Here is a 12,308-nt window from a genome sequence, read left to right on the forward strand (position 1 = left end):
AGGAACATTTTGACTTAAATTACCAGTCCAAAACAAAAGGAACATTTTGACTTAAATTACCAGTCCAAAACAAAAGGAACATTTTGACTAATTGCCAGTCCAAAATTTTCATCACTCTGAAACCGATGTCTTATGTTGTGCTCCTATGGTTGTATTGTGTCACCTTTAAATTAAAAACTGTTGTTTATTGATAGTCCAGAATTAGTTAACGCCAAATATTTATCATGAGTAATTAGCTGGGTGGCCATGGTAAACTGACGTGTGTATTTTGACATGTAGACCACAGGATAAAGCAGTAAGGCAAGGCAAGTTTATTTGTATAGCACAATTCGTGCACAAAGTAATTCAAAGTGCTTTACAGAATAAGAAATACATTAAAATCATAATAAAAACAAATCGAAACATAAATAATCATAAAGATTAAAATTTAAAAAGAGAGACATAAATTAGAGAGAAGAGTGTGGAATGAAAACCTTTCAGTTATAGTTATAGTCAGTAGTAGTGATATTCAGTAGCAGTAACAGTAGCTGTCTAATTCTAAAACTTGGAACAAACCCAACAATAGATTCATTTTGGTACTTGGAAATTGCTTGTCAAGGACTTCTCCTTAAACACTCCTTTTTCTTAGCAATGATGATGATAAAGGTGAGAATACAAAAGAGACTGGTGTCACACCTCAGATAGCCTCATCAGAAATCCCTTTGTCATTGTACAAATTGCACAACAAATTTTATCAATTAAATTACAATGACATGACATGAATACATTTGTAGGACAGATAATACATTTAGTTGTTAAACTGATGAAGATTTTAAGATGCTAATCCTAATGTAGAATGAGCATTCAAAACACTCTGACACTGTGGTGATAACAGTAATGACCCAGCAGCTTATCAGTTTTTTCTGTAGGTCTTTCATTTACTTATTGCACTGTTTATGCTTATGCATCTCTGTGGATGTATTGCACTTCTGGCAAGTAATATAAAAGTTGTGGCATTCAATTCTAAGCTTTGTTGCAGACAGTACTGGTAAAACAGGTATTTTACTCCTCTTTTAAACCTGTTAATGTTATTACCTCTATAAACACCAACACTAATATCTTAACAAATGCAAATGCATCTTTCCAAAACAAACCATTTCATGCAATTATAACTTTCACTTATCTTTATTAATAAAAAAAGTACATAAAAACACAGGGCATTATGTTGGCTCAGATGAGGTAAACATTTAATAGCTGTTTAACAAGTCCATGTCCTCCGCTGTGAAAGCTGATGATCTTTTAGCGGGCGGGGCTTCACTCTCACACCTGTCAGACTGACACGGCCTCTTATTTGTACTGTTCAGCAAAGACTTAACATCTTTACACCCTGAGGGAGAATGAGGTATTTCTTGTTTCAAGTTAATATCTGAAACTTTATAGAAATGTAATATCTCCTTGGGATCATCATCTGTCTTATATACCACAGGCGCTGCGTTCAGGATGTCGCGCACAAACTTCTGCCTCCCGACTAGAAAAGAATAAATATAACTGATTAAAATGTATGCAAGATTAGGATTAAAAAAAAAAAAAAAAAAAAAACATACAGAAGCGTAGGGCAGATGTCCTTGAATCTTCAAGTTTCTTCAGCTTTGGCATTTGTGTCCCGCATGTTTCCCATTGATTAACCACCTAAAAATAAGCAGGCAAGGTTACAATGACACACTGTATTTTATTTCTTTAGACCAAATTCTATTTAAAGGAAGAATACGTTAGGTGTTTGGGCTGATTATACAACACAAATTAGGCTTAGACTTTGACTAAATTAACCCTCCACAGTTTATCATATATCATCTGAAACTGCACACTTTTAATAGCCATTATCCATGAGTTAGTAATGAACAATTCAAAACATAATGTAGGAGCTATTTGCCTATTTTGGCTCATTCTAAGATTTAGTTATTATTTCATGTCAAATTAGTTTACCAATTTACATATTTGTTATATCTTATTTATGTTAACATTTATATTATATTTTTAATTTTAATATTTCTATTTGTTCACGATAACACTGTCCATGGGGCACCTAGGGGAACTGGGGTACAGATAGACCAGAGTACATCTGGGTGGGTCTATGATTTTACAATTTGTCAGAAAAGGCAGCAAGGAAGGCTTTATACTTTAAACTTGTTTGCCTGCCTGCAAATAAATAAACCGATGGAACTTCATCTCTGAATTTGAATGTTTGTGAGTTCTGTAGACAAATAGTCACAAAATGTGACATTTTATCCTTAGAATAGGAAAAAATTCTCAAAATGTTGCATATAAGAGGAAGCTGAAACCATTGAATACTAAACAGTTGCACTTATGAAGTGTGTCAAGTTTGTAGGAAAATTTTAATCCAACTCATTATGATGATACTTATTATTAAAGGTGTACTATGCAACTTTTCTGGTGGGGGGATCTGTCACCTTCTTATGGCTAGAAATTTCATTGCATAGAATGCTCTAGTTTTCAATTAAAGCCACCTTTAATTGATTTTAATTTATTGTCAAAAAATACACTGAAAAATGTATTTTTTCCTACTGTAAGCAGGCCTGCCTTGCCACAGATCTGACCTGTAACTGGTCAGGTGGTGCCACCTGCCTGTCTCTGTAAAGATTATCCATTTAATGTCACACTATGTAACATTCCAGTCAAAGCAACAACATATCTATGGTAACAAAGAAATGGCAGATTCTATATTACAAAAATTACACCTTTAACTCAATTTTACCTGTTCTGCCCATCCTTCTGTTTTACATTTTGAATGATCAAAATCGTCCAGTGGTTTCTCAGAGTGGATGAGCCCGAGGTAGTCATGGATGCATCTTTTCAGTCCTGGACCAACCTGAAGATTTCAAACATCAAGTTTCAGTTATAACATAAAGAGAAATGTAAATAAAACCACTTTCCATACCTTCATACCCGTTCCAGATACATCCAGTTTTTCAAGTTTTGGGAGGCAAGTGAGGTATCTGAATGCTCTCTCTGTCACAGGGTTATCTATAAACAGAAAACAAAGAGAAGCAATTAGCAATTCTACAACTAAAAAGCATTACTTTATTACACTTTTATAACTCACAGGAAATGTCCAGAGACTTCAGTGAGTCCAGCCCCTTCTTCATCATTCTTACTGGTGCTGTCAGCCTCTGCAGGCCCACATCTGAAATACTGTTGCCACCAATAAAAAGTTGTTCCAAACTGCAGAAAAACATCAGAAAAAAATGTAACAATAAATAATCACTCCTGTTAGGGCCATACTGGATCTAATATTTAGTATTTTAATTTTATTTTGTTAGTAAACTAACAACATATGTGTTTTTATGTACAAAACATGTGTCATCTTGTTATGAATGTAAGCCAAAAGAAACACCTTGAAATTAACTAACAATGAATATAATAATATGTTCAAGAATTATGAAACATCTTGGGAAGATTCTTGCCTTGAGGGCCAGATATGTGGCCAATATAGTAAAGTAATGGTAAGGTATTCCATTTTGTCCCCATAAGGAAATGTTTCTTCTTAATTTGACCCATAATTCAATGCCACTGGGACTCCTGGGCCAGGAGCTGTGGGAACTGGGGACCACAGTGCAGGGCCCATGAACCCATATCCGGTTCTAGTCTTGGTCAGGACTACCTTAGCTGGAATTGTTTCCTATTGCGCATATTTAGTTTTGTCAAACTATGACATCAGCCACTTTGGTAACTTCCAAGGCACTGGCTGAAGCCAAACCTATGGTGATGAAGCAGCAAGGACTATATGATTTAAACTGCCTTCTCCTTCAAGCCATGCTTTACCTTGTCATCAGGCTGGATGTCAGGTGCTGAAATATCTCATGGGCATCTCCAAGTCTACATCCAAAAAGATCCAGTGTCCTCAACCCATGAAATGTTTTGATTTCATTCATTTTCTCATGAAACAGAGGAAACCTGCATATATAAAAACATAATTATTATAATCATTGCTCTTTATTTATGTTTAGTACAGGTGGCAATGCAAAATGATTATTACTCCTTACCTGTTCCGTAAACACAAAGATCTAAGCACCAAATCTCCATAGGCATCATTGAACAACTGCATTGCTTTGGAAGAAATATCTGGATTGGAAAAGATACGGTTTTCCTCCACTGCTGCAAAAAGCCTGTCTCCTATTTGCTCAGGAAAGCCCACGAGAGAGTCAACATGCTGGATATTATCCGCAACAAACAATAAGGCTATGTTAAAGAGAGATTTGGATGTGTATCTTAGGCTCCCTTCCTCATTGTAGGTAAATATAAAATGCTCTTTTCTCAACACAAATGGGTTCGTCCTTCTACATGATGATGACACTGGTTTGGGCTGAGCTAGCACTATGTCACTAACACGACGAAGGCTGCCTTTTTCACGGACATAAATGGTATTGCTGCTGTCCATGCCAGGGTCGCAAGATGTTTCACTAGACAAAGTAAAATATGACAACTCATACAACACGACAGCAAAACTTCCAATCAAATGTGAAACAAAATGTAATTTGGATTGTGTGGTTTTAAATTAAAGTTGGGCCAAACCAACACGCACATACTCAAACGCCATATTTTCTACATTATAAATAGTTTTAACTATATTTTACAGGTATTTCGAGTTCTTCTGCTTAGCCCACCCTGTTAGCATCACACTTCGGAGCGGATGCTTTCAGCTATCAAAATAAAACATCACATTTTAGAAGAAGTTCTTAATAGACCCAATTATCTATTTAATCAACAAATTCCAAATATATAAATATATTTTATAATGTTAGTTGCACATAATGTACCAATAAAGCCTATATATCAATACATTTTTATTTATATATTTTTATAGTTATTATTGTGAAAGTAACCGGAAAACGTCGTGTTTACATGTATAGAATTTCCGCTTCCCCGTCAACGCTGGCAAAGTTGGGAATGCAATGATTTTGTCACGGTTTTAGAAAAATATCTGTCTAAAACCATTTATTTTCCAGGAGTATTTGACATTTCAACGACTTATCATTCAAATTTGTCCATTTGCAGCATCGATTTATTAACTAGAGAAGAAGTAAGTAAAGAAGTTAGAAGCTATTGCTAACAACAACTAACAAGTTATCTTTTTAATTCGTAATTTCATATTTTCATCAGATATTTTGGTAGCTGGAATAAATAATAAAGAAGACAACACATTTTAAAATTACAAATACAGATTGTTTGCTTTTTTCCCCCCGACACTAGCGTCCCAATCAATGTTTGTAGCTTGTGCATAAAGTTTGGCAATCTAGAATAAAACCGATTAAAATGGCGTCCATGAAAGATCCCTTTGAATTCCAGGGTAAGTTTATTGCACAATTTAGATTATTGTTATTAAATTAAAGGCAATTATACATAACTTATTATATTTATGTTTTATTTTTCCACTTATAGATTTTGATGACTCTGGTAACCTCTTGGGGCACAGTGGAGATGCTGTCACGATCAGCATTGAGGATGAAGATGTTAAATTTGACCCACAGAAAAAGGCTGCTGCCCCAAGTGTAGATGCATACGAGGAAGAACCAGTGACCAGCGATGACCAGACAAAGGTTATAAATACATTCACGGCTTTTTCAAATGATTAAAATGCAAACATACTATTATTTTTTACTTATGATCTTGCTTTGTACGATTGTAGCTTCTCTCTGGACAAAAGAAAAACGCTGCTTTCTGGACATTTGAGTACTACCAGCAGTTCTTTGACATCGACACTTACCATGTAAAGTTTTCATACATTTTTGCATTAAGACCTTTTCATATTTTATAAATCTTATGCAATATATTATGCATATTTTCAGGTTAAAGAAAGAATAATAGGATCTGTGCTTCCACTACCTAGAAAAAACTTTGTCCACACCTACCTTCGGAGAAATCCCGATCTCTATGGTTAGTAAAAGTAGTGTTAAATTAGAGAGGGAAAGAAAATTATTTGATGCTTTTGAACATTGAAATGTATTATTAATTATTTTTCTTTAGGGCCCTTTTGGATCTGCACCACTCTTGTTTTTGCCATTGCCATCAGTGGAAATATCTCAACCTTTCTGGTGAATTTAGGCAAACCACACTACAAGTACACCCCAGAATTTCGGAAAGGTGAGTGAGATAATTGTATATTGTATAATTTAATGAGGAGTAATTTCAAAGTCTATAAATGCACTGATTCAACTATTGTGGTTAGGGGGATGTCATGATATAAAAAGCCATTGTGCTTTAAACGGCCAGTTAACCTAGATGTTATTTACATTTTTAACCTTTTTTGGAGTTGTATAATTTTTATTTTTTAGGTTTAGGTTTATATTGTCACCTGTATCATAATGACTATCTATTAACCAAATAATCTAGACATTCCTGAGTGTGGTACATAAAATTATTTGCTATATAGAACATGGCATCTTGTATTTTCATAGTGAATACTTCGGTAACAATCAAGTTCACTGAGTGCAATGCTGTTGTTTTGTTCTCCAGTGACTATAGCTGCCACGGCCATCTTCAGTTATGCGTGGCTGGTCCCACTGGCACTGTGGGGTGTCCTGCTGTGGAGAAGCAACAAGGTCACGAACCTGGTGTCATATTCCTTTATGGAGATTGTGTGTGTGTACGGGTATTCACTGGCAGTTTACATACCGGCTGTGGTAAGATATGTTTAAATATAAATTCCCTTGACTAAATCTGAAAAAAAAAAAAAGTAAATGTGGTAGATTCAGGAAGGACACATGTAACATACCATACATACATAACATAACTGAAGCCTCTTATAGTCTTAGTCCTTCTGTTCTGTTGAACCTGGTTTACAACTTTGAACAATGTTAAAAAGTCAGTGCATTTTCATTTTAGTTCCTGATCAAAGATTAGTAGGACAGGGCTTCATTTTCCTAGTGCAAACAAAATATATGAAAATGTAACAGTGGAGTGATAGATTAACTAGCATATTAAACATGTAAAAGATGAACTGAACTGTACACTTTGACCTTTATCATACCAACCCAGCATACACAGTTGCATTTACTCTTTTAATATTTGCTGAAAGTACATCTTATTATCCAATATTCTGAACCAGATAGAACCACCTTCTTGTATTGTATTGTAATGAAGTATTTGGGATGTAACCAACTCCTCTTCTTTTATTGGCTAATTGCACATTTTTTGCCATGCTGTCCCAGATCATTTGGATTCTCCCATTTATGTGGCTGCAGTGGTTGTCTATACTTGTTGCCTTGTGCCTCTCTGGCTCTGTTCTGGTGATGACGTTTTGGCCCGCAGTTCGAGATGACCACCCCAAAGTTTACATCGCCATCCTTTCCGCCATTGTCACTTTCAATGTCCTGCTTGCTGTTGGCTGTAAGGTAAGCCCCCAACAATCCCTGACTCAATGCAAGCCTTAGCTCTGACATAATCCTTGGTTTAGTCTCACTGAAGAGCAATGGAAAAAATCTCTCTGGTGGAAATGAGATACAGCATTCACAGAGTGTTTTGGCGACTCTGCACTTCTGTCCGCTCTAAGCCAAGCTGCTTGTCTGTCTCAGCATTGATAACAATAAACATGGCTGTCTAATTTGTTCTGAATGTTCTAAGTTGTCTGTCCAAGCTCTGGCGCAAGTAGGCATATGTCAATCATTGATAACATGCGATTAGGTTTGTAACATAGCATCATGAATTGGTTATAACTGGGTTCAAAAGAGAGACGATCCAATTGGAAAGGGTAGCCAAAATAGTATAAGAACAGCATGCCAAATATTAGGTTTCTAATTCAATAAAATGCTGAATTGCATTGAAAAAAAACAAACTATAGACAAAATGGCCTGATATTGGCTATTGGTGTAAACTTGTATCATATTGGTATTGTTTGAACACTACTCAAAATTCTATTGTAAATGTCCAACTGACGAAAGTGCATTGCATACCTACTATAACTACTACAACTATTACTACTCCTACTCCTACTACTACTACCACTACTACTACTATTACTTGGTATAAAATTGCACTCTCTTTGCCCTTCCGAGAAATTACTGTACTATTCCCAGTGTCGAGTTCACTTCTCCTGGCCCTAGCTGTATTCATCGGAAACTTTGACCGCATTTTGTGACTGGTGTGAGAATGAGCTGTTAGCGAACTTGTTAATTTGTCAGCCTTGTCTTCTTTGGGTGGCATCGTGTGTCTGCTCGCATTCATGTAATTAGTCTACAAAGTAAGCCAGTGTCTGAAGGCTTACCAAGACAAATGGCTTGCACATATTCCTTGAGTATTCTTTAAGGACTCTTCATTTGCTGCACAATTGCCTCCTGTCAAAAGAGGAGCTTTTTTGATTGATTATGGTTTGCTAATAGAGCTTTAAGTATAGTTTGTTTTCCTAAAATGTACTTCTAAGACTCCATACATCATCACTTGTGCTGTGAAGTAATACTCTTATTAGGGGTGGGTATGCCAAATACCGTAGCAGTTTTTGTGGATTTTGGTAGACTTGTAGCTTTATATTGTCCTTAACTAAATTCATCTTCCGCCTCTGAGAATTCACACTTTACTGTGATTGGTTAGATTCACCTGTCACTTAAACGACAGAGGGTAACCAGTAAGAGCAGTAAGTGGGAAAATGTGTGAAGAGATGATCAATATTATAATCTTTTTTCCTCATCAAAAACATACCTGGAGTTGAGTTTTGTTTCATTCAGACATTTTTAACATATAACGTACATGCATATGGCGTTGTTCTCTTAAACAGAAAACGCTCTGTTCCACCTTGTGTTGTCATGTGGTATTACAGGAAGTGCTTCACTGTGTTGTAAAACTCCACACACCTCTAGAATCATTTGAATATTTACAGTCATGGAATTGCTATCTCTCTACTTAGCAAAAGGTAAAACTACCACTACATGACACACGAGGTGGACTAGAGCATTTTGAGCTTTGGAGATGTATACAAACTAATAGTGAAGGGTTACTCACATGTGTTATGAAACAAAACACAAATCCAGGTTTGTTTTTGATGAGCACATGAACAGTTTAACATGGCTTAAATCTCACAAATATAGGACCTGAACTGCCGCTTGATTTGAAACACCAAACGTGCACATTGTACTTGTTTTTTCCTATCTTTACACCACCAATAAAAACATTGTTATGTCTGTTAGTGTTCATTAAAAATAAATCTTTTCAGTTGTAATATTATTTTAAGGAACGATACAATAAACCACAAATAATAATTCTCCCCATTTGTTTCAGATGTACTTCTTCAGCAAACCAGAAGCGCTTCCTGAAATATCCTCAGGTCCCACTGTAGGAGTTAAATTATCAACATAAGTCTAAGGTAAATGATGGCAAGTTACTTTTTGTACCTACAACACAACTTTTAGTTTTAAGCCTCATTAGTTTAGTTTAGTTTGGTCTTTATTTGAAGGGACAGTATGAATGAAGCTCATAAAATCACAGATATTCCAATGGTTTTACATTTTTACTCACAATTTTTAAATAAATGCTGCATAATGTGTCTTTAATCAGTTGCGTATTTGCAGTTCACCACTTCCTCCTTTGATACATAGCAACACAACAACACCACCTGTGACCTGATATGTTCATGTCCCATTGTTCACTATGTACTTTCCCGATGCCATTTTTAGCTGTACTGCTTAATTAAAAAGCTACTTCCATTGGAGACCTAGTTCTATTGCATGTTACAAGTGTTAATTCAGTGATTAAGGCAATGTGACACTACACTTCCTACCAACAAGATTTCTTCTTCTAAGTGTTTTTCTTTTTGTCGTCCTTTTTTTTTTTTCAAATCGCAGCTTCTCCTGTTGCCTTATTAGCGGGACTCAGGTTGCCGGGGTTGTGAAGTCATGGGTCGTTTGGATTTCACATGCACTTGAACATTCTACTTCGGGCCCTCAAGATTCAGCGTGGAGCCTTGTCCAAGCTACATGACCTTTTGGAAATGAAACACTGGTACCGAGTATGTTATTTCTAATGGGATGGGTTCTAAACTTCCTCGGAGATAAATGGGTTATAGTGTTACACGGCGCATCTCTTTTTAGCAGTTTGGTAGTTTTCCACCTAATCCTTTATTTAGTAAACAACTTTGATTACTGACTGTATAGACATTTTTGTATATAATTCATTAAATCAAATGTTTTTTACAAATGACTGAAATTAATATTGTGAGGTTGAGGTTAATTAATATAGTTTTGTTGTTCTTTGCCTGAGTGCCTAAACACCAAAGATGCAGTCTATATATTATGTAAAGTCATATTTTTAACTTTTATAAGTAACTTTGTAATTATGATTTATTTGTAACATATGCATATACTGGGAGTATCTTTCATGCTAAAATAAAAGGGCTTATTGGGAATTATAAGTCTGTTTATTTTTTTATGTAATCATGTTTAGGCGTTACACTGTACAAACACTATGTAACTTTTCTTGTCCACATTTTTGTCTCCAAGGAGATGTCGTTTTGCCTGGAATATTTCATAGTATGGCATTAAACATAAGGAGGTGATTCCACCAGGCCAAATTATAGGTTAGATCTGTGGAAAGGCAACCCTACTCACAGTAGGAATGCCTGTAAATACACCTCAGTGAGACAAGCAGATGACAGACTCTCTACAAGAAAGGCTACACAGTGTACTTTTTAAAATACAAGACTTTAGCAAACAAACTTGCACCTTGTCTCACCCTGGATCCCACATGTGCAGGTTATCAGATTCACGGCCTGTCTGTAGATTTCAACAGTTTGACGTTTTAAATATTTAGCATGAGATTGAAACTAATAGGTTGGACTTTATATAACATCCCGCCCTGAAAATAAACATTGCTCTGATACAGATTTTCCTAGCAGTTCGTTCATCAGCACTGTGTGAAGGCGCTAATCGACTCCACCATGTCATGCTTTAATGCACAGGTCCTTGACAGTGGAAAATTACACCTTGTTCCAATGCTAAATTTGGCTTTACTTTGTACCATTACCACTATTACAGCTCTTGACCTGTTAACTATTTCCACCGAGTCTTGTTTATGCATTAATTAACAAAATAGAAAAATTGTGTCACTTGAAACTGTGTCAAAAGGATGGTAGCGCCCTAATTAATGGTCATTCTAGCCCCAGCTTTGAGTTACACCGGAGCAGCCTGTGACAGAGCCATATCCCTGTACCAAGAATGTCACCTGCACTGTAGCCTCAGCCATGCAACCATACGCCTGCGCACGGAAAAGGATTTATCAAAACAATGGATACTTGGATAATTTAACATTTTGAGATTTTGTAATTCTAGACAATGGTTCTTTGTTCATAGATTGTTCATTGTTGTGCGGACAGCCTGTGGAAGGATGGCCTCGTCGAATGGAAAGGATGCAAAAGTTTCCAAATTTGAGACGCTTAAACTTTTGGAAAAGTGCAGAAAGGAGAGGGATGACGCTTTGCACAGAGAGAGTGTTTTGAGAGAGAAGCTGAGGCAGTATGAATCCAGGATGCGCTCCACAGAGGCACTAAAGCAAAAACTCAAGACCTTGACCATGGACAACAAGGAGCTGAGGAAACAAGTGAAGACCCTCCGGACTGAGATCGGACTAGAGGCCAGTCCCAAGTTCAATGGCAAGACAACCAAGGATATCATCTCCGACCTGCATGAGAAGGAGCGGGAGTGTGTGTCTCTGGTGGAAAAGACAGGTAAACTCAGTCTAACCATCGATGATCTGACGTCAGAGCTGGCCAACACAGTCACGTCCAAAACACTGCTGGAGGACCAGGTTCAGAGCCTCCAGCAGAACCTCAAAGACATGACCAACAACCAGCGGCGTCTGCTGAAGCTCTGGGAGGACAAGAAGGTCCAGAGGGAACAGCTCGCACTGCCAGCGATTAACCACAAACCTGGACAGAAACAGTTCACTCACAGGCACGTTCAGACTGAAATGTCCATCGGATTATCGCAGAAACTGCCTGCCAACGCCTTTGAAACCAAGCCATTCACTCGAGACAATGACAAGAAGACTGTTCTGGACAAACACAGTTTTCCCAGTTATGGAAATGGTTACCACCATGATAAAGGGATACATAACTGACCACTACACTGACTGGCATTTCTAATACTTTATACCCGTGTATATAAATAGGAAAGGGGGAACGCTTTGATAGAAAGGCCTGTTTTATGGCATGTGATGCTTCTTCAAATGAAATTAAATAATTTGGCAAAGTTTTTTGTCTTACAAACTATATATCCAAGGCTTTAATCATTATATATGACTGGGCATTTTGTCACGGTTTTACTGTGAGG

At 36.7% G+C, this 12,308-nt stretch overlaps 3 protein-coding genes across 4 annotated transcripts; 2 read left to right on the forward strand and 1 right to left on the reverse strand.

Moving 5' to 3' along the window:
• Positions 1-288: 288 nt before the first annotated feature.
• lrrc42 (leucine rich repeat containing 42) lies at positions 289-4,677 on the reverse strand. Its single transcript, XM_055151757.1, has 7 exons — positions 4,041-4,677; positions 3,820-3,951; positions 3,101-3,219; positions 2,936-3,021; positions 2,753-2,866; positions 1,584-1,668; positions 289-1,507 (listed from the first exon to the last, which is right to left on the reverse strand). Exons 1-7 carry the CDS (start codon positions 4,433-4,435, stop codon positions 1,227-1,229), a joined length of 1,212 nt encoding a protein of 403 aa, XP_055007732.1. The 5' UTR covers positions 4,436-4,677; the 3' UTR covers positions 289-1,226.
• Positions 4,678-4,912: 235 nt separating this feature from the next.
• yipf1 (Yip1 domain family, member 1) lies at positions 4,913-10,387 on the forward strand. Of its 2 annotated transcripts, none has more exons than XM_020929198.2 (10): positions 4,913-5,077; positions 5,158-5,344; positions 5,437-5,594; positions 5,684-5,764; positions 5,844-5,931; positions 6,022-6,138; positions 6,511-6,677; positions 7,206-7,388; positions 9,265-9,349; positions 9,828-10,387. In XM_020929198.2, the coding sequence occupies exons 2-9, from the start codon at positions 5,311-5,313 to the stop codon at positions 9,340-9,342; spliced, it is 906 nt and encodes a 301-aa protein (XP_020784857.1). In that variant the 5' UTR covers positions 4,913-5,077; positions 5,158-5,310; the 3' UTR covers positions 9,343-9,349; positions 9,828-10,387. The 2 variants fall into 2 exon arrangements, with proteins under 2 accessions (XP_020784857.1, XP_020784856.1); XM_020929197.2 differs by having other exon boundaries at positions 5,248-5,344.
• Positions 10,388-10,526: 139 nt separating this feature from the next.
• On the forward strand, positions 10,527-12,278 carry zgc:113691 (uncharacterized protein LOC503529 homolog). The gene has a single exon (XM_020929145.2). The coding sequence runs from the start codon at positions 11,365-11,367 to the stop codon at positions 12,094-12,096; it is 732 nt and encodes a 243-aa protein (XP_020784804.1). The 5' UTR covers positions 10,527-11,364; the 3' UTR covers positions 12,097-12,278.
• The last annotated feature ends 30 nt before the right edge of the window (positions 12,279-12,308 follow it).

Source organism: Boleophthalmus pectinirostris, unplaced genomic scaffold (assembly GCF_026225935.1).
Source record: "Boleophthalmus pectinirostris isolate CB_2022bp ecotype Guang Dong unplaced genomic scaffold, ASM2622593v1 HiC_scaffold_16, whole genome shotgun sequence".
Lineage (NCBI taxonomy): Eukaryota > Metazoa > Chordata > Actinopteri > Gobiiformes > Gobiidae > Boleophthalmus > Boleophthalmus pectinirostris.